The 19,249-nt window shown below is 47.9% G+C and overlaps 10 protein-coding genes across 10 annotated transcripts; 3 read left to right on the top strand and 7 right to left on the bottom strand.

Annotated features, from left to right (window-relative positions):
* Positions 1–722: 722 nt before the first annotated feature.
* Positions 723–2,038, top strand: MGYG_05380 (hypothetical protein; the record flags this gene model as incomplete). Its single annotated transcript, XM_003172747.1, has 6 exons — positions 723–834; positions 896–1,017; positions 1,079–1,746; positions 1,797–1,892; positions 1,924–1,956; positions 1,990–2,038. The coding sequence occupies 6 exons, from the start codon at positions 723–725 to the stop codon at positions 2,036–2,038; spliced, it is 1,080 nt and encodes a 359-aa protein (XP_003172795.1).
* A 93-nt stretch (positions 2,039–2,131) lies between these two features.
* Positions 2,132–3,284, bottom strand: MGYG_05379 (pyruvate formate lyase activating enzyme; the record flags this gene model as incomplete). Its single annotated transcript, XM_003172746.1, has 2 exons — positions 2,132–2,839; positions 2,895–3,284. The coding sequence occupies 2 exons, from the start codon at positions 3,282–3,284 to the stop codon at positions 2,132–2,134; spliced, it is 1,098 nt and encodes a 365-aa protein (XP_003172794.1).
* Positions 3,285–3,764: 480 nt separating this feature from the next.
* On the bottom strand, positions 3,765–4,337 carry MGYG_05378 (hypothetical protein; the record flags this gene model as incomplete). The annotated part of the gene is made up of 1 exon (XM_003172745.1): positions 3,765–4,337. One exon carries the CDS (start codon positions 4,335–4,337, stop codon positions 3,765–3,767), a length of 573 nt encoding a protein of 190 aa, XP_003172793.1.
* Positions 4,338–5,578: 1,241 nt separating this feature from the next.
* Positions 5,579–5,916, top strand: MGYG_05377 (hypothetical protein; the record flags this gene model as incomplete). The annotated part of the gene is made up of 2 exons (XM_003172744.1): positions 5,579–5,686; positions 5,863–5,916. 2 exons carry the CDS (start codon positions 5,579–5,581, stop codon positions 5,914–5,916), a joined length of 162 nt encoding a protein of 53 aa, XP_003172792.1.
* A 1,082-nt stretch (positions 5,917–6,998) lies between these two features.
* On the bottom strand, positions 6,999–11,191 carry MGYG_05376 (DNA-directed RNA polymerase; the record flags this gene model as incomplete). Its single annotated transcript, XM_003172743.1, has 2 exons — positions 6,999–10,286; positions 10,352–11,191. 2 exons carry the CDS (start codon positions 11,189–11,191, stop codon positions 6,999–7,001), a joined length of 4,128 nt encoding a protein of 1,375 aa, XP_003172791.1.
* Positions 11,192–11,629: 438 nt separating this feature from the next.
* Positions 11,630–12,863, bottom strand: MGYG_05375 (hypothetical protein; the record flags this gene model as incomplete). The annotated part of the gene is made up of 4 exons (XM_003172742.1): positions 11,630–11,884; positions 11,937–12,223; positions 12,296–12,790; positions 12,857–12,863. 4 exons carry the CDS (start codon positions 12,861–12,863, stop codon positions 11,630–11,632), a joined length of 1,044 nt encoding a protein of 347 aa, XP_003172790.1.
* Positions 12,864–13,526: 663 nt separating this feature from the next.
* Positions 13,527–14,729, bottom strand: MGYG_05374 (hypothetical protein; the record flags this gene model as incomplete). Its single annotated transcript, XM_003172741.1, has 1 exon — positions 13,527–14,729. The coding sequence occupies one exon, from the start codon at positions 14,727–14,729 to the stop codon at positions 13,527–13,529; it is 1,203 nt and encodes a 400-aa protein (XP_003172789.1).
* A 632-nt stretch (positions 14,730–15,361) lies between these two features.
* Positions 15,362–16,481, bottom strand: MGYG_05373 (hypothetical protein; the record flags this gene model as incomplete). The annotated part of the gene is made up of 4 exons (XM_003172740.1): positions 15,362–15,504; positions 15,557–15,802; positions 15,865–15,963; positions 16,025–16,481. 4 exons carry the CDS (start codon positions 16,479–16,481, stop codon positions 15,362–15,364), a joined length of 945 nt encoding a protein of 314 aa, XP_003172788.1.
* Positions 16,482–17,335: 854 nt separating this feature from the next.
* On the top strand, positions 17,336–18,118 carry MGYG_05372 (hypothetical protein; the record flags this gene model as incomplete). Its single annotated transcript, XM_003172739.1, has 2 exons — positions 17,336–17,521; positions 17,579–18,118. The coding sequence occupies 2 exons, from the start codon at positions 17,336–17,338 to the stop codon at positions 18,116–18,118; spliced, it is 726 nt and encodes a 241-aa protein (XP_003172787.1).
* A 325-nt stretch (positions 18,119–18,443) lies between these two features.
* Positions 18,444–19,144, bottom strand: MGYG_05371 (tropomyosin; the record flags this gene model as incomplete). Its single annotated transcript, XM_003172738.1, has 3 exons — positions 18,444–18,606; positions 18,682–18,986; positions 19,127–19,144. The coding sequence occupies 3 exons, from the start codon at positions 19,142–19,144 to the stop codon at positions 18,444–18,446; spliced, it is 486 nt and encodes a 161-aa protein (XP_003172786.1).
* Positions 19,145–19,249: the final 105 nt, after the last annotated feature.

The raw sequence follows: 19,249 nt of genomic DNA, 5'->3' as shown, positions 1-19,249 counted from the left end.
TTGCCGCCCTTGACTTTATACCCCATACAGGCGCCCAAAGGAAGAAGCTGAGTTCGCAGGCATGCAGAAGCATACCTTTTTCTGCAGAAGCATGGGGATTGGTCATCTCTGGTTGGCTGTTCGTATGCAGGTGAGGTCTGTCAGACACGCCCTAGCTCAATAATTAAACCTGGTTGGCCATCTTAAAGGCGAAAACTTTTCACATTTGGGGTTGACCCCTGTTTTAATAGCATCCATTGATATAGGACGAAATACAGCCATGCAGGACGTTTTGCTTTCGTGTCCATCGGAGCGACAACCAGAGTAGCCCTTTCGGTAACAGATCATAATATGAACGAAAAGAATGTGAACAAGTATCTCATCTGCTGCTGTCGCACAAAAGTCGCTGGTGTTTGGATGTGCATGATGCATGGGGTTTAACTATGCATGGGCACGGCCGAAAACACCAATAGAAGCTTTCCCTGTGTGGCTTTCCGCATGCAAAACAATCACAGACCCCTGTAAGGATACCTAGGGAGTAACGGAGTACTCTGGCACTGTTCGAGGATAGAAGACATGCCGCCAGGGCGGCATTACGGCCTTGAAGAATCGCAATTGCAGGTATGCAAGGAATAGTGCTAACAGATAATGCCGATATTCCCTAGCATTTACTGTTATGTTGAAGTAACTACTGTCAAGAAGAACTGATTTCTGAACAAACTTGACGCCCATCACCGGTCGAAATGCCAATCAACCATCCCCACGCCAACCGTCGTAACGATGTGGCACCCGAGGAAGAAATTGAGCCACCCAAAATATACGAGCCAATTGGTCTGAATGAGGCCGTGATTGAAAGTAAGAATTGGCTTCGATACTCCGTAGATCGAGGTCGATACCACTGACAAGCTATATACAGGCTTTCCCGTTGCAGGAACAAAAGTTATTTCGTCTCATCGTTATGGGCGGTCTCTCTGGGGAGGATGTGCCAAAATAACCACCAAGCTCCTTGATGGCACGATAAAGACATATTTTCTTAAGGCATGACTCTCGGAATTTGCATAAGATGCTTGATCCTTCTGGCTGACGATGAAGGTGAAAGGAAGCCAAAGGGCCGTCTGCATTCGTGATGTGTGAAGGGGAGTTTGAGTCCATCAAAGCAATCAACAGCGTCTCACCAACACTCGCACCAAAACCTTGGATCTGGGGCAAGTATAAGGAGGAAGATAGCTACTTCATGCTCACTGACTTCCGAGAGGTCGGCCAACAACCTCCAGACCCGGTTAAATTTACTGCAAGGTTGGCAGGCCTGCACAAAAGTTCGGTTTCGCCAACAGGGAAATTTGGCTTCCATACGACTACCTGCCATGGTACCATAACCCAAGTCACTGATTTATGGGAGCAGTCGTGGGCGGTGCTCTATCGCAAACAACTAGCCCACATGTTTGCTATGGACTTGGAAAAGCATGGTCGATGGCCCGAGTTTGAACAGCTATGTGATATAACTCTGAACAAAGTAATACCCAGGCTACTCGAGCCTCTTCAGAGCGATGGAAGAAGTATAAAGCCCTGCCTTCTTCACGGAGATTGCTGGGATGAGAACACTGCAACAGACCAGGCCACTGGAGAACCGTTCATATTCGATGCAGGTTCTTTCTATGGCCACAACGAGTACGATATCGGGAACTGGAGAGCACTCCGTCATCGCCTAAGTGAGAGCCGCTATGTGGAGAGCTATAAGGAGAATTTTGAGCCCTCCGAACCGAGTATGTGATTGAGCCTGCGACGTATGCCATAACTAGTAGTCCATGCTAATGTAGGGAAGAGGTTGACTGGAATGGAAGAAACCTGCTGTATTCGTTAAGGTTCAATACCGGAACCTCTATCTTGATTGACAAATGTGGTCAAAGAGAGGCGTAAGTTAATTATTTCCCTCCCTAGATGCAGGAAGGTAACTCATGGCTTCAAGGGTGTTCGAAGGTATGAAAGAATTATGTCGTATGTACTTTCCAGACAATGGTGGAATACTTTCTCAAAGAACCTTGTGTCCAACGTTGGGTAACTCCAAGCCCAAAGAAAAAGAAAGTGACGAAATGGGAAAGAGAAAGAAGGCCCTGAACTGAACTTTCCCTTCAAAATATACAAAACGATAGTCCTAGAGATGGAATCCACCGTGTTCTGCGGGCTCGCAAAACCTCCACAGGCCAGCGTCCCTGGCAGCAAGTTGTACGGCTCCGAGCTCCTTGTCAGTGACATGCCTGTTGATATCACTGTACCGTACTGTCTGCCCTTCTTCTCCAGCATCACTTATTTTCCCTCTCTTCTTCTTTCCAACGTGCGCATCTGGATGATACTGCTCCATGATATGCACGTACATATCTTTCGACACGTTCTTAGCAAGCCACTTCACAATCTCTATCCCTTCGTCTTCCATGCCAGGCATGACAAGATGACGAAGAAGGACACCTTGCTTCGCGACACCATCTGCTGTAAACGATAAATCTCCAACCTGAGCATGCATCGCCTTGATGCTCTCCATTGCCGTAGCTGTGTAATTATCTGCCTTAAGTAGTCTTTTCGACGTGCTGTCTTTCCATACCTTAAAGTCAGGGAGGTATATATCTATCAGTCCATCTAGAAGTTTCAGCGAGTCAAGAGAGTCAAATGAAGACGTGTTGTATATAATCGGTATCTTCAACCCAATGTCTCGTGCATGTAGTATCGACAGCACGACCTGGGGAACTACATGTTCGGGAGTAACGAGGTTGATATTATGAACGTTTCCAACAGTTTGAAGTTTCATATACCACTCAGCCAGCTCTTCAGGCGTAAGGTCAAACCCATTTCGTTGATGAGCAATGTCCTGCCAACAAACGTCAGCCATGGGCCATCAACCATAACGAGTATCAAGAACATACATGATTCTGGCAGAAGACGCATCTCAAATTACATCCTGAGAAGAACACTGAGCCACTGCCATTCCAGCCCTGGATGCAAGGTTCTTCTCCAAAATGCGGCGCAATGACGTTGACCTTCACCGTTTCGGCTCCAATGAGACAGTGGCCGGTCTTCTCGTACCGGTTCACTCCACATAGCCGCGGACACAGGTTGCAGTTCCGCAGATGAGCATACGCATGAGACCGCTTCTTAGCTGCGTCAACGGAGGAGAGCAGATGGTATCGTGGGATATAAGCGTCCAGGAGAAACGGGGGTGCCAGATGAAGCCGCCGACGGTGAAGCCCACGGCAGGAAGACACTGGGCGCCATCCTGTGCTTGATATAATGGATAGAGGTCTCCCAGCGGGCATCTTGCCGTGCACCTTTACAGACAGACTCCTACATCCGAACGAATATGATGATAGATAGATAGATTCACAACGACTTGACGATGTTTCTTCGTCGAGTTGAAGTCGTGAAGTTGAAGTTGAAGTTCTTGGCGCGGCTGAAGAACAAAAGCCGCTTTCTGTTGGTGAAGATCTTCCATGTTGCTTCTTCACTTTAACGACACTTGATATTTACGAAGGAAAGCTTGAAGGAGCCAACAGTGATAGCTACCATGACTGCGAGGACGTGATGGAAGATGAGTGAAAATGCATTTGATAGAGATACTGTATAACTAACGGAAGAGTCTAGGGTTAAGGATATGCTTCAGGACACGGCTCGCTCCATGCGGGCTGCTAGTTCAATAGGACACTTGATATCACGGATAAAACGACGAAGACGACCATACTAGGGCCAGAATAAGTTTGTGATACGGAGTATGCGTGCGTGGCGTGCGGTTGGAGTGTTCAGTTCGGCAGATGCCTCGATGGTGACTGAGTCCCGCCCATGGAGAACGCATATCTGCTTGAAGGCCGGCTAGCATGTCGGCTCACTGGCACGCTGTCGGTTCTGCTTCCGGACGTCCCAGGCGTGCTGCTCCCGGAAGTCCCCTCTCCCTCAACTCCCTCGGACCACTGGACGGTGCTATGGGTCGCTCTTCCACTTTCGGCTTCCAGCTTCCGCCTCTCCTTCTCGCGTTGCTTCTGCTGTCTCCTCCGCATGATCCAGTACCAGTCTTCCCCGGCCATTCGCTGGTCTTTTCTCTCCTCATCACTCTCCCACGGCTGTTCACCTGGCTTGCGTTTTCCGAAATTCTCGATAAACTCTCTTTTTGCTTTTCCCCCGTCGTTGTGTGATGCCCACATGCAGTTCCAGCAAGGTCCTTCTATCTCGCCTTGGTACTGCGCATACGGACCCTGCCAGTTATGTTCCTGTGCTTTGGGGCAGTTCATACCTGGTGGTCGGTCCGCACAGGCTACCCAGTCGACGTCCTTCTCGAGTGCACAGCACTTGTACTTGTAGTATTTTCGGTAGCACATCTTGGGCTACTATGCTTTGACAGGGTCGTTTTCAGATTTTTCTTCTTTGTTTGTTTATTTCTTTGATGAGTGATGGCGAGATCTAGATAATATGGTCAGGTCTTGACGCTTGTATGTGTTTGATGGAAATTTCCATTCTCAACAGCCGCCATCCATTTATATATCCCGCTGGAGTTGGTTCCACGGTTCAAGCGCAATGCTAATGATGTCACCGGCGAGAAAAAAGAGAGTTTGGTATTAATGCTTACCTTGAGGTCTTAGGAACTTGATAGGAGGGCAACAAACACCGGCTATCGATAACGGGCAGAGCTATGTTTGGCAATGAGGCATAACAGTAGGGTACTTTGTCAAAGGAAATGTGTTTGCTCTATTAACTGATACATAGGTTGGTCGGTTGGTGAGCACCTTTCTCTATCGTAGTCGATTTCTTCATTCAATCTCCAGTCAGTCAAGCAAGGTGGAGAAGCAGGAATGAATAGTATTAAATATGAAATCAATAACAAGGAGGTGAAGAAGAAGAAGAAGAAGCAAAAGAATTATAAGGAAAGAGGGCCTTCCAACAACTGAAGTCCCGTGATATCAACAGTGCCCGCTAAATATCTACAACCAACAGCATGAATAACTTCACTGCCACTACTAACATCTGCCTTGTACAGCTGATTACAAGATACTAACTAATAGGCTACATGGGTATAGAGCTAGAGCCTGGCTGAATCCACCTTTTCGCATAAGAGCTGGGGCTATCCAACCACGAGGCTTCTGGCGGCTGCGGCGTAGCAGCTAAAAAACCCCATGGGCGAGGCTGTTTGAATATCCAGGAGCTTTGCAGCCTGGCTCCATAGTCAACCTAACCATTCGTTACCAACAGGCAGCAGACCCAGACTTGTGCTGCCTTTGTGTATTTTCTATTTCTCTTTCAACCAAGTCACCGAGGGCAAGGCAAACACGACGTGGAGCAGCAGCCTTAACAAAGATTCGCTATCAAACGCCGGCAGCTAGCCGTTAATCGGACAAAGTAACACTCGATTTATAACCCAACGTCGCATTAACGGACATGAATTATGCCCACTCCTAGCATCGTGATGCCCTGTACAAAGAAACAGCCGGGTAGTGGCAGGCGGAAGCTCATCAAATCCCACTATATAAACCGGTTCCTCGAAGCTCAACGATGTGTTGTATCCAAGTCCCCAACTTTCAACTGACCGTCTATATTTACTCCTAAGACAATCTATAACGCCAACATGAAGATCAACTGGGTTCTCTGCGCCACTTTAGCAGGCCTCACAATGCCCTCGGCTGCAAAGACATCTCCTGCCGATCCAGCCGTTCCTGCTAATCTGCGCCGCTGGGTAGGCTGACAGTTCCATAGAGCCCTTGGGTGTGCTCTGCTAATATAGTTTCCGGTATAGGGTGACCGCTGCTCCCAGGCATGTAGGAGTAGGCTGGATTGTGATCCGCCTAGATGGGGTTGCTATCGATGCGTGGTATGTGATTCGTCATAGTATCAGCCGTACTTTTGACACAGACAGTGTTCACTAATATGTTGGTCATCGAGCAGGATCTCAGATGTGTTATCTAATAAGCCACTGAGACGGGGAGATCTCAGACGTATCCACGGTTATTTTGGGCATGTTAACCCACATTGATAGAAGCAATAATTGGACTCGGCAAACGAGACAGCTAGATTCTCCTGTTCCTTAATTGACAGACAGGGCCATCTTTACACCAAGTTAGATAAATTGAAGAGATTTATCACACTCCATGATCCATAGCATCCATTCTCATACTTCGCTATTTTAATAAGGTACTACTACTCTGTAGGAATATAGGCGATATACATTGAACTGCCGTGTAGTTTTTGTCTGGAGGTAATCGTCGAAAAAGCGGCTTTTATACTCGCTAGAGAGGTAGAAACGACGCAAGGATATCCATCCCCTAGGCCAGAGTGGTGACCTTTCCTCGAAGTCATACTTCTTCGCTGGCCTGGAACTGGAACAGAAGCCAAGCTCCAGTAGCAGCCCCACGGCGGGCCGGGACGCACGGGTAACTCGTATACCATAATTGTAAAGCTTGATAGCCTTGCAAAGTATATCAATCCCGAGGCGTCATGGGTCGTTGATGCATGTATCTTTAAGCGCTGTAAAACAGGAGACATACTCACGATTGACCGATTAATTCGCCTAACCGTTGTTGAATATCCAGAGACAGCTTTGGAAAAAATACAGTATCAAGGGCAAGAAGTTGGTTGTAAATGGATATTTTCATTGAGATTGTTGCTCATTTTTGTCGTTGTATTTCGGCTATCAACTTGCCGGTCTTGCACGTAAGCATATAAAAAGGGGGAACGGGGTAAAGGTAGAAAAGCATGGCAAAAAAGCGTATGTATACATCCGATCTTCGTGTCTTTTCAACACCAAACACCAATAAAACACCGAACAAACCGAAAACGGTTAAGAAAAAAAAGTAAAAGTACAAGTGAGAATGTAAGTGCAGAAGATGATATCAAGATATGCAGTCCATCTGGAGAGTTCCAAAAATACAGAAGATAATCGAACATCCGCTAAATGCACAAGGGAAAAAGGGAAACTTATGTACAGGGGTGGGGGTAAGTGGCGGAAAGGTGAAATGCGGCTGGGAGACCAAGATTTTGGGTATCATTTATTAGGAGAAGAAGTATTGACTTTCTTTGAGGCGACGAACGTCGAATTCACCCTTCTGAGGGACTTCACGGAATGTTAAGGGCAGCCAGACCCAGACAGAAGTAGCTTGCGCTTTGGACTTTTTCTTCGATTTCGTGGCCAATTCTGCATCCGCCTCGCATTCCTGGAGCTCCTTCATTTCGGGTGTTTCTGGTACCGTGTCAACTGGTGATGAGCTACCCTCAGCTGTCATTGCGTCCTCTAGTGCTTTCTGCTCCTCTGGGGGAGGGACATGGCCCATACCAGCAACACCAAGAGATTGAACGGACACCAGGGTTTCATCAGCTCCTTCAGTTGCAGCAAATAGACTTCCAGGAGTGATCATGTTTCGGCCTTTCTCTTGCTCAGCAGGGTCCTCTGATTTGAGCAGCTCAATGCGTTTGTACTCGTCCAAAAGTTCGTAAACTTTGTCCTGCTTTCCTGACCGCCCCTTGGCCGCACGGAGGGCTTTGATCTTTTTGGCTAGAACGGTGTTGGGCCGGAGTTGAGCAAGGTAAAGGTTGTTCGAGTATCTTGCATCGAATTCTGCGGCCAATCTACCCACAATATCGTCGGAATGCATGCGGACGAATGCATCACGCAGAACACGGTTCATCTTGTCAATGTCACCAGCGTGAGTCCAGAAGGAATCATGGACAGCAGAGAAGTTAAGGCCGAGCTCGTCACATTTGATGGCAGAGAGCATCATGTGTGTGGCATCTAGGGAGTGGATGAAGTTCGGTGGGAATGCCTGAAGTTGCTTTCGACGGTTAACCTCGTTTGCGCCACGAACGTCTTTGATCGTGCAAAGCTGCAGGCTAGTGGGGATCTGACGCGCTTTCGCCTCTCTATATGGCTGAACAACCGGTAGTTTTAATGGCGTGGTCCAAATAACAGAGTTGTTAAATTTCAATTTCTTCGACAAATCGGTTTTGGATGGCGCCTCAAGTTCCTTACGGATCTCCTCGATCTGGCTAGGATTGAGGGAGCGGGTGACTCGGTTAGCACAGTCTCCGAGCCAGAACTGGATATCGTGTGCTCCGCTAAACATGGAGTTCAAAGCGGAAAAGATTGCTCTGGAAACATGGACTGCGCATTTGGAAATCTCATCAGACTCCGCCAGTTCAGGGTAGTGGTCTTCAATTTGTCGTCGGACTTGTCTCGTGGCGCCAATGAAAGTGACTCCGTAAACGTTTGTCATGACAGTTTGTTTTACAACCTTTCGTGTAATCTTACCATCCATCAGCTTTGCAATGGGGTCCCCAGCTTTGGCGTCGTTGGCAATTGAAGCCTTGACGTGCTCAGCGACTGCAGTGTAGATATCTGAAGGGCGATCACCAGGCTCAAGATTCACTTGTCGAGCACCAATTGCATCACCACCAAGCGCAGCATAGTGTTGCAAGCCGTTGCAAGAACCATCCTGGTGCACAGGAAGATGAGAAACATATTGTGTTGGATCGGGCAGACTGAGAGCATTCTTCAATTCCACGCAGGCGGCTAAACACTGGAAAGGGTCGGCAGCCTTTAGCCACCATCTCTTACCCTTTAAACCGTTGTTTGCAGAATCAAGAATTTCTTCAACATGGTCAATGGAAAATTGCTCTCTTTCTTGGAAACTCGCCTTGTCATATCCGAAGACGTTTGAAAGATGAATTCTCAACCACCTTAGTCCGCTTTCGCCGAGTACCCGTCCCTCACTGAAAAGGAGAAGTCCACGACAGTTGTCTGCCCCCATCTGGTTGAAGTAAGGAGGGAGCGGGTAAGCTCGCCCACGGAAATCCATGTTATGAGGGAGATAAAACGACTCGTTGAGGTATGCTCGTGCAATCTCCATTTGGAAATTCAGGTAACAACGCTGGGAGTGGTTACCCATCTTTTTGTTATCAGCTCGGGTCTTTGCACGATAGTAAGTCTTTATAGCTTCGCGGTCCTCCGCGTCCGGCTTTTCAAGCTCTGGAAGATTGAGATTGGCAGCAACAATGTTGGCCACCTCCTCTCCAGAGTTCCAGGCCTCAAGCATCACATCAAACACCGGACGGTTGATTTTCCAGCCTGTCTTTCCGAGAATAGTTAGACCTTTGTAAAGTTCATCGAGGTCTCCTCGATCCGAAGCAGCTTGAAGATATTGACTTTGAGCATCATCATGTCGAGTACGGACAACTTGGGTTGGCTGGGTCAAAAATCCGCCTTGAGTGTTTGATACCCATGGTCGTGGAGTCGAAACCATAGGAAGGTGTTTTGCTAGTAGATTTCCGGATGGCTCCTTTCGCAGCCTTTCCACCACCTTTTCGTGCAGTTGAACGTATCCGACGTTATGGCCCTTTTGCAATTGGTAAACGTGTTGGAATGCAGGCTCCATTGCATACGTGACTGTTTCGGCTACGGGATCTTTGTGAGAGGTGGGTATTTCAGCGGTGGAAAACAGCATCGAGGATAAAAGCGCGCCAATCTTGATTTCTGTGGAAGCAGGCCAATGGACGGGGGGTTGATCTTTGGTGTGCTTCTGCATGTAGGATCTGAATTTTCCAGTCGTATTGTATACTTTCATCTGGCGGAATGTCTTGTTTAGATAGTAAACCTCATTTTCATTCTGAGCCTCCTCAATAGCTGACCGACGGGTAGTTTCGACAATGTATTCGTCCTTGACAGCACGGCCGATGTTGGTGAAAAGGGAGCTCAGTTTAATGCCTTTGTCCATCCCGGAGCTTCCAATAGATCCTAGAACAGAGAGAATAGTGACTGCCGCAAGCTTACTTGGGCCAACAGCCAGTAGAAACGGAATGTATTCACATCGTTCGCTTTCCTCTGAGGTGAGTTTCTTTTTTGACTCCGATCGTTTAGCCAGATCCAATTCCTCTTTGATTTTACCAAGGACACCCTGATACCATTCATACATGAATGCATTCAGTTTTGCTTCCACTTGACGCCGTTGTCCAATGGCACCCTCGCTTTCTTTCCTCCACCGTTCAATTGCTGATGTTAGAGAGTCTTTCTCAAGTTGCTCTTGTCTCAGGCGCTTCTTGTTCTGTTCTCTTTCTTCAGGTGTTCGGCCCCAAAGTTTCTTTGGAGTGAACTCGGTTGAGGGGTTAAACAGTGATAGAGATTCTTTCAGAGAGTCGAGGCCCAATCCCTTTTGATCAGTGTTCATAATTTCATTCGGTGGCAGAACGGATTCGTCGGTAACTTTAGGTTTCAAATCTAGCTCCCTATCTGGGCCAGCCAAATCGGGCTCAACAGCACCTTCAGAAGGTTCCGATACATGGAAGCAGATCTACCAAACAAATTAGTATTTGCCACAATGGTGTTTGGACACAAAATATTCGACGTATCACCTACCTCAGAAAGTAAACCAAGTTCTGATTCGGGTAAAATTGACGACTGAAGAATATCCTCATGGATATCCCTCGATACTGCAGATTGCCAGTATCTTCGGACTGTTCTTTCACGTTTCGGGCCGGCTAGCATTCTCAAACTCATACGCAGCATCCACGCAAGGGTGATGGCGTCAGGCTTGACAGATAGCAGACCCATATCCACCTCATACCACCTTTGGGCATACCATACAAGGTCTGGCTGCCGATTAACGATCATGTAAGTTATCATAGACCGTAGATATTTATTGTGTAGGTCGAGCAGTTCTGGGGATCCCTGAGGGTATGCGGCAGCAAGACGGCGAAGAAGAAGACTAGCACGCTTAAACATCCCAGCCGATAAACTGACATCAAGATTGATGAGCATCTCGTCAAGATCACCGCCAATGCTCTTTATCTTTCGTAAGGAAGTCGGTTTTGAAGATAGAAGGGGGTTGAGGATGATGACAGACGAAGCGTCTCGATCTACCGGATCTGACGGGTCCGATAGAGGAGGCCGAGAAGTGAATTGAGGGGGTAGCGTATCCGGTTCTTTGACAGGCTTGTATGCATCGAGGCCTTCGAACGGAATATAGGTAGAATGATGGTCATCCATAGCTCCCCATCTCACCGTCGCGAGAGAGCGGGAGGTCGGATGGCTGATGGCTGAGGCCACATTTTGCTTCGCAATAGGGCGAATTGGACCGCATTTTGTCGTCAACTGAGATCGCAAAAGCGCCGGACATAGCCAAGGTAGTACTAGGGGTTCATGGGCCCGTTGTAGCCTGTAAAGGGCATGTTTTCTGTGGGCGACGCGGGAGAGCATAGCTAGAGTGAGGTCGGGAGGTAGGGAGTGAAGGAGTGAATTAGAAACGACACAATTAAATGTAATAATACTCAAGCAAATAAATAAACAACATCAGGTCTCTCAATTAATAAAACAACAATAGAACAGAAAGAAACGAAAGGAGTTTTTGGCTGCATTCAACCCCTTGAAGCTCACTCGAAGAACTTGAAGTCGAATCGAAAACTCGATAAGATCAAAAACTTTTTGGCGTAGAAAAATTTCGTTCCTGATTTCACGTGATAGATAAGTCAGCAGTTACGCTAGTCCAAATACGGCATATCACCAAGTGACTTCGGAGCGGAGAAATGGAAATCCGTGTATATTTCGCGCAGGCGATGAAGTATGAAAAATCAACAAAGTAGATGGACGATAAGATAATAGGTGTTGGTATTTCTTCTATATGATATTAGACGACGGCTAGGCCATGTCTATGTCGCCATCGCCTTCATCCTCGCCCTGAGGTTGCCCTCCTTTTTTATAACTGCTTGCCCTCCGGCTCTGCTGTCTCCTCTTCATCGCCCAGCCAGTCATCTCCGGCCTAGTAGGGTCGACTCTAGGCGCACTCATGCTGTCCAAATAGTCGTCTGCCGTAATAGCCGACTGCAGCTGTACAGGCTCTTCTAGCCCTTCGTTAAACATATACTGGTCATATTTATCCCACGATTCTTGGTCCTGTGACGAGATATTAGCAGTTGTAGATGAAGAGACAGGCAGGAGGGCATACATTTTCATCTATCCATCTGTACTTCTCCCATTTCTCGTCTTGGAAGAGCTTAAGGAGTAGCTCATTGTTTCCAACTGCCCTGGCACCTTCTGTCTCGGCGGATTTAACCTTCATATCAATTGCTCGAGCTTCCATGGCAGCGTTCCGAGGACCGGAATCCTCATCCATATCCTTCTTAGACTTGGCCATCACCTTGCTTTTCACAGATACTTCATCATACGCATCGATGTGATGTAACTGCGGCCGAAGCTGCACCACCGCCTCCAGCGGCGCAAGATGTAGTTCATCTGAAAAATTAATCAGTTCAATCTCGTATATAACGAGTGCGACAGGCAGAAAGCGGGGTGGAGGATACTCACTATCTTTGAAAGCACCCAGCATGTAAACCGGATCACCATCAACAGGCTTCTTTATCCTACCTCCCAAAACCTGTGTCGTCATCTTAACACCCGCCTTCCTATCTTCGTCATCCATATCCATGTAAACATTCACATCGTCAGCTCCAGTACCCTCCGTTTTAAACTTCCCTATCCCACCGCCGTTCGCATTAAATCCGCCCGCCATGCCATGGGAGCCATTCTCCTGCGTAATTCTGCTTTTGGCCAGCGCATTACCGTACCGCAGACCCTTAGTTTCGTCGTAGTTCACCTGAGTGTCAATCGGTATGTCTAGCTCGACCAGGCCTGTTTTGGGCTTTAGTCTAAATTCTAGGGGTTTTTGGCCGATGGAATCATTGTATGGTTGGTCGGCGGGGCGATCGGGGTATTGAAGGAGTAATCGGCGGATTTGGGAATCGGTTATGAATATGTCATACGATGCAGTGATAGGGTCGTCATCTTCCTGGGTATCGGCTGCTTTAATCTGCAGTTAGCTCCGCTGTCTGACTCGAACGGGAAGCTGGCTTATTCGCTATGACTTACGAGGCATTGTGAAGCAGCAGGTATAAATAGTGAACTAGGTCAAAATCCCTAGGCTTTCAGCAGCTACAAGAAGAGATATGTGCTGCGATCTTAACCTTGAGCTGCTTGCCGTATTTTCAATAATTTTTATTCTTTATCTATGGGTGTCGGCAAAAGCTTATCAAGAGGGACAGATAACTTCATGCCAAGACCGTAGGCGCGCGCTTCCCAGTCAGATCCTCAACGTCTTTCTGGTTCTGACGCCAAGAAAGATGCATGAGCCGATACAATATCCTGCACTCCGGCTTTTAGTTGTTTAATGGCAGGTTCTGAAATGTCCCCTGTGAAGGTTTAGATAATGGCCGAGATGTGGTATGAATACAAGGACCGAAGCCGATCTCTTTTAACTTCAATAAGATAAAGTAAAGGTAAAAAAATTGGAACAAGACAAAAAACCAATGAACCACGAAGCATAACAAAACAATAAAACAAGAAGGAAACCAGTAACTCCTGCTAGACCTTAACTCTTCAAATGGCTCAGCTCGAACAGGCTCACAACGCGAGATTGGAGGATGAAACGACTGTCAAGATAATCAAACAAGATGTAGCTGTCTAGATAGAGCAAATAGAATGGATTAGGATATCTAAAAGGCATGAACAAGATATTAGAGCGTTATATTTACGTGCGAGGTTATCGCTGGGGACCTGAGGGGTGATTTTCGAAGAGGTCCTCGAGGTATGCGCTTGGGGCGCGGCCCTGTGGAGGTGATGAGAGGTTGACACTGCTTGTAGATGGGTGGGCTGGTTCATATCTACGCGCAGTAGGTGATAATGCGGGCGAGTCGGGAGGCGTTGGTCCTATCGACCTTGTTCGCGAGTAGCCTTGAGCCTGGGGGCCTAACGGAGAAAGTCCAATTGAAGATGTGCTGTTTTGAAATCCGGATCCTGAACCAGGAGCAGCCCCACTGGCAGCATAATAGCCAGCCGGGAGATACCCTGAGGCTCTGTTTCCGACGGCGTGCAAGTTGCTTGCCCCGGCAGTCGGGGAAAAGAAAAGGCTGGAGTTTGGTGGTTGACTTTTGCGGTGAAGAGCAGAGTGTCGGTTGCTAGATGTGTTTCCGCTGTTGAGTTTCTCAAGAGACATGGATCCTCCCCTGGATTGGCGGTAGGCCTTGCTCTTGCGCTTGGATGGGTTGAGAAGAGCGGCCGCTGCATCTGTTTGGTGAGCGGTGGCTGCGCGGCGGACAGACCGGTTGATTGACCATGCGACGAGTGCACGCCAGGCGAATATAGCAACGAATATGAGTCCCAGTCCAGCGCCGACTCCGATGAACACAGTTCCCTCTGGTAGGTTGGAGTGCTGCAGGTATGGAGCACCCTTTTTAGGCGGGATCGTAGCCGTAGGGATTTGAGGAACACCGGTAAGCGTGGGCAAAGAGAACCCCGGCCCACTGTACGAACTATCGGAACGAGTTGCAGAAGTAGTCGGCTTCGACCCTTTCGTCGTTGATGGTTTGCTTTCAGTGGTCGACGTGCCGAGTGGCGGTAAGTCTATGGTCTCGCTGGGCTTCTTGTCATCCGTACTCGCAGGGGGAGGTGGGGAGGGGGTTGGTGCATTGCCAGTCTCGTCCGGTTTGTTATCATCGTTCGGTTTATTTTCAGTCGGCGCAGGGGCTGGGTTCGAAGCAGGCGTATTGGGGGGATTCTCGGTCTTAGCGGGAGGCGGCGGCGGCGGTGGTGCGTTGTTGGTTTGTTTTGGGGGTTGGTTGTTGCCCGGCGCCGGGTTATTCTTGTCATCCTGTGCCATCGTCTGGCCTGCAAAAAGAGCGACGCATATGAAGAACAAGCATAGGAGGAGCGTCGAGCGCGGCGCCTTGCCTCCTGAGAGCCTCATCGTGAGTGATCGGTGGGTTGGTCGAGCAAAAGAGGACCAAGTCTGGGTCAACGAGCGCCTATACCAGTTCCTATAGAGAGTATCGAGTATACTGGACGCAAAACGAGTGGAAAGAGCCTGGCTTCTCACATTTAATCTCCTGTTGCTGGGCTGGTGACGGCTTTATTTATTTACTCACTTATTAAAGGGGGTCGGTTAGAAGCGACGAGGCGGCTGAGCTGCCATGTCAAGAGCCGGTTTAAACAGGAGCTGCGGCTAGGCGATCGCAAGGGCGCCAAAAACGAACGATCAGACGCTGGATAAGACTGTTTGTAGGTGACCGACGGTGCGTCGTCAGGGTTGGGTTTTTTCGGCTTGTTGTCTTGTCTCTGATGTTTGTCGCTGCAAGTTTGATTTGGAGTCGCAGAGACAACAGCCCAAAAGGGAAAAGCGCGCCAAGCCCTGTGTTATATAAAAAGAACTTGGAGTTCATGAGAAGATGATATTAAGTAGCTGGATAGATGGACAGGATGTGCTGCATAAACAAGTATACTGATGAAGATACAGAGATGAGTGAGACAACAGAGTACGGACGAGAAAACCCAAGAAAACGAAACCAACCCCGAGCTCTAAGCGTAAGATACTACTGCTTATTACTGCTTCTTGCCAGCAGTGCCAGCAGGCCCATTCTCCTTATCAAAAGACGCGTACGAAACCTGTAGACTGTTCAAGGCAGAAAGGCCAACATAGAGGATAGTGCCTAGGATGACGGTGGTGATCAAGCCCATGAAAAGGCCTAGTCACGTTAGCTAGGAGGTAGAGAGACAGAGCTAGGGATCAGTCCTTACCTGGGCTTAGGAACTGGTACTCGGTGAACAAAGAGCCCTTCTGCTTGTGCTTGGGCTTATCGTCGTTCGCAGCTCGACCCTGGAACTCTCGCTTGAAGGTAAGGGGGTTCTGGAGTGGGCTACCACCCATCTCGAAATGACCAATATCGGCTTCAGCAATTGGCTCAGTTCCTCGGGGAGTGGTTGTGTATAGGACAGTATAGTTGGATGATGGAAGCAAGTCGATCAAGGTCGCAAGGAATCCATCTATTCACCACAGTTAGACGAGTACTGTTGAAATATCGCAGAACAGTGACGCTAGGACTGACCATTTTCAACCAGCTGACTCGACCTGCTAACATCCGTCGGCAAAGCAGGGAATTCGACCATTATAACCTGTGGCCGGTGTTTATATCCCGATGGAAGGACTGATCAAAACTTAGTTGGTATTCCGTTTTGTCCATGCGCAAGCAAGGTACAGCCACCTACCGTCACCGTTCACCACAATCGTCTCCGCCTTACACTTCTTCTCTAGCTGCTTCTGTAGTGATGCCGCATCGAACTCGCCTGCCACTTCACTGACGGAAAAGCTTGACTTGATAAGATCGTCCTGTTGCAAGACTCGTTCTCGTAGCCGTGGAGCTGACCTCCGGTTGCTGAAGTCTAGAACATGCACGCCGGGCTGTGACACGAGGATATAGAAATCTGAGGGACACGAAGAGAGCTCCTCTGAGACTGATGAAAGCAGAGAGCTAGCGGATTGGAGTTGGGAGGATTGTGTTTTGAAGCTGGGGGAGTGTGTGTTAGTGTCAGCTGTTGATGGTTTGCCTATTTCGAGTGCTTGCCTGTTGGTTGAGAAGAAGAAGAACGGAGAGGTATCTCTGAAAGCATCAACGGAAGAGATGATGGCGCCGAGGGCCAAAAGCCCGCACGTCTTTAGCTGCATCGTGATGGGTTGGATATCGTATCTGTTGCAAGTCGATTCAGTTTCATGATCCCAACTTGATCAAGCAACTCGAAAGATGGGTCACGTGATGAGATAACTGGGACGGGGGTAAATACAATATTGTAGACTCAACAGACATAGAATTTATACGAATATGGCTAATTATGGATATGACGGTTTGATACTTGCTTCAAGGGCTTACAGAGCGGTATCTCAAGTAGTCAAATAGTCAAATGTTATAAGATGAGGCATTATTATTAAATCTTAGAGCTGAAGCTATACTTATTGAACGATAAATATCAAGGTGAAACCCCTGGAGCTTTGTATGTGGTCAGTGGTAGTACATCGACAATATCAACAATATTAGTAGTGAAGCTTTGAAATAACTTCATAACACACGGGCTGGAATATGGTTGTCATTCAATGTTCAACCAAACCTGCCAAATAACTAATTAGTCAGTTGAAGTAAATAGAAAAACTTGAACAGTAAAAGATGCCTATCAATATAGAGAGAAACTAGCCAAAATTCTTACTGGAGTATTTAATGGAAATGAATATTCTCACGAATATCACAACATGTCACTACATAAATAGACTCAAGAGCAACAAATATCCATAAATGGAGAAGGGCGAACAAGAGCGAGTGTATGTCACAATAGAAGAATAAATGCCAAGCTTTAACCCGTCAAGCGCCAAGACCGAGATAAAATATGGCGAGCTTAAATAAAATAAATTCAACTCTAGATTTCAACAGACAAACAACAGCTATTACTTCTGGTAAGAGACCGCCCCTGCGTCAGTCAATATACAGATAAGCTAATATATACAGCTCTACCTCTACAACATACATAAAAATGCGTCCACCCACCAAGAAAAGAAAGATTGCGACCCCCGCACAGCCGGAGGAAATATCATTCAACCCAGAATCCCGCGCGGAGTTTCTGACTGGATTCCACAAGCGAAAAGTCCAGCGCGCGAAAAAGGCCCAGGAAGCTGCGGAGAAAAGAGCGAAGGAGGAGCGGAGAGAGACGCGGAAAAAGGTGGGACAGTTTCTACTTGCAATTGACCTGTGGACCAAGGCTAACGTTTGAGCATAGATCCGACTAGAACGAAAGGCGGAATTTGAAGAAGCGTTGAAGAGGCATAGGGCTGAGATGGAGGCACTGAATGGGTTCCCTGCTACGGGAGAAGGGTCCGGGTCTGACTCAGAGCAAGAAGGAGGGGATAACGACGAGGAAGAAGAATGGAGCGGGATTGCCGAACCGCCGCCTGTGGACTATGAGGCGGAATATATCGACGAGGATAAATATACTACTGTCACAGTGGAAGAGATCGAAGCTACCAAGGAGGGATTGGTTCCGAGGAGGGAGCTTAATGAGAAATCCGAAGACGAAGACGAAAACTCAGGAGACGAGGATGAAGAAGAAGACGGAGAAGGGACTAAAGCGAAGGATGGCGGACAGTCGAAGAAGAAGAAGATATGGACGAAAGAGAACCCGAATAAAGATGTAAAGAAGAAACGGAAGCGGAAGCGGGACTTCAAGTATGAGAGTCCGCTGGAGAGAAAGCTAAACAGGGCTAAGGAGCGTGGGAGGAAGAAGAAGCAGGCCGAGGCAAGGAAAGCTAAGAAAGAGTAATATCTACGACCTTTGGATACGGGGATGCTAGATATAGAACGTGGAAGGTAACGAATGTACTAGAATTTGTTGATGTACAATATGTACTTTGCTAGGGGAGTATATCATCACACTCCAGCAGAAAGGGCGGTGAAACAGTTCCAAAACAAAGTAATACCAAGGGACGTAGTGGTAGAGAAGGTGAAAGACGGAATTAAAATCTTTTTCATGGGTGTGGTAGAATGCGACAGAAGGATGAATTGAGGAAAAAGGGCAAAGAAACTGAAAAGGTGTAAAGGGGACACTCGTGACAGAGGTTTAATTTTATCTTGTGCATTCTAAAGCTCTAGACATCGCTGATAGACCGCTCCAGCTCCTTGAGCTCCTCCTTAACGGCAGCATACTGCTTCGACATCTCCTCGTACTTGGTCTCCCATTGTTCGCGTGTAGCCTCGAGAGCCTGCACCTTACGTTCGAAGTGACCGGCCTTGACGTCCGTTTGGCGTAGTCTGCAGTAAAAAAAAAGGTTAGCATACATATACATACACACAGAAAAAGAAAGTAAGGTCGGGAGATGAACGCACTTCTCGTTGGTTTCTCTGAGGGTCTTATCGGTTTGTTCGGCCTCTTCCTCCATAAGCTGTATACGGCGCTGCAGGGCCTCGTTCTGTGAACTGTCTTGAGCCGCCTCGCTCGCTTTGGTCTTGGCCTCCTTGAGGGTGGTTTCGAGAGTCTCTACCCGCTCCTCAAGAAGCTGGTTCCGGTGGGTGAGAGAGGTTACCTCTTGTTCTTTGGCTAGGTTCTCTTGCTCTAATTCTTTGATGCGGGCCTTTTGCTCTTCGATTTTTGAGACGCCATCGTCGATCTCCTGACGCATGTTCTCGATTTTCTATCCGGGGAGTCATGGTTAGCATGGGTATCTTGGTGCTAAGCAGCAGTGCAACAGTTGGTGGATGACGGGGGTCCCTTTAGGCGTCTTTTCTCCCAGACGAGCCTGGTGCCCCGCGGCAGTAGGAGGAGTAAACATACCCGCTTGATGCCGTCCATGGTGACTAGTGTGGGATGTATCGGTGGGTAGTATTGGGTTTGAAAAAAGTGTCCTTTGAAGGTCGTCTGCGGTTGGTATTTATCTGTGCAAGAAGAATATGGCTG

Source organism: Nannizzia gypsea, genomic scaffold (genome assembly GCF_000150975.2).
Source record: "Nannizzia gypsea CBS 118893 supercont1.4 genomic scaffold, whole genome shotgun sequence".
NCBI lineage: Eukaryota > Fungi > Ascomycota > Eurotiomycetes > Onygenales > Arthrodermataceae > Nannizzia > Nannizzia gypsea.
The sequence above is the reverse complement of the archived record's forward strand: the minus strand, read 5'-3'. Positions and strand labels throughout refer to the sequence as shown.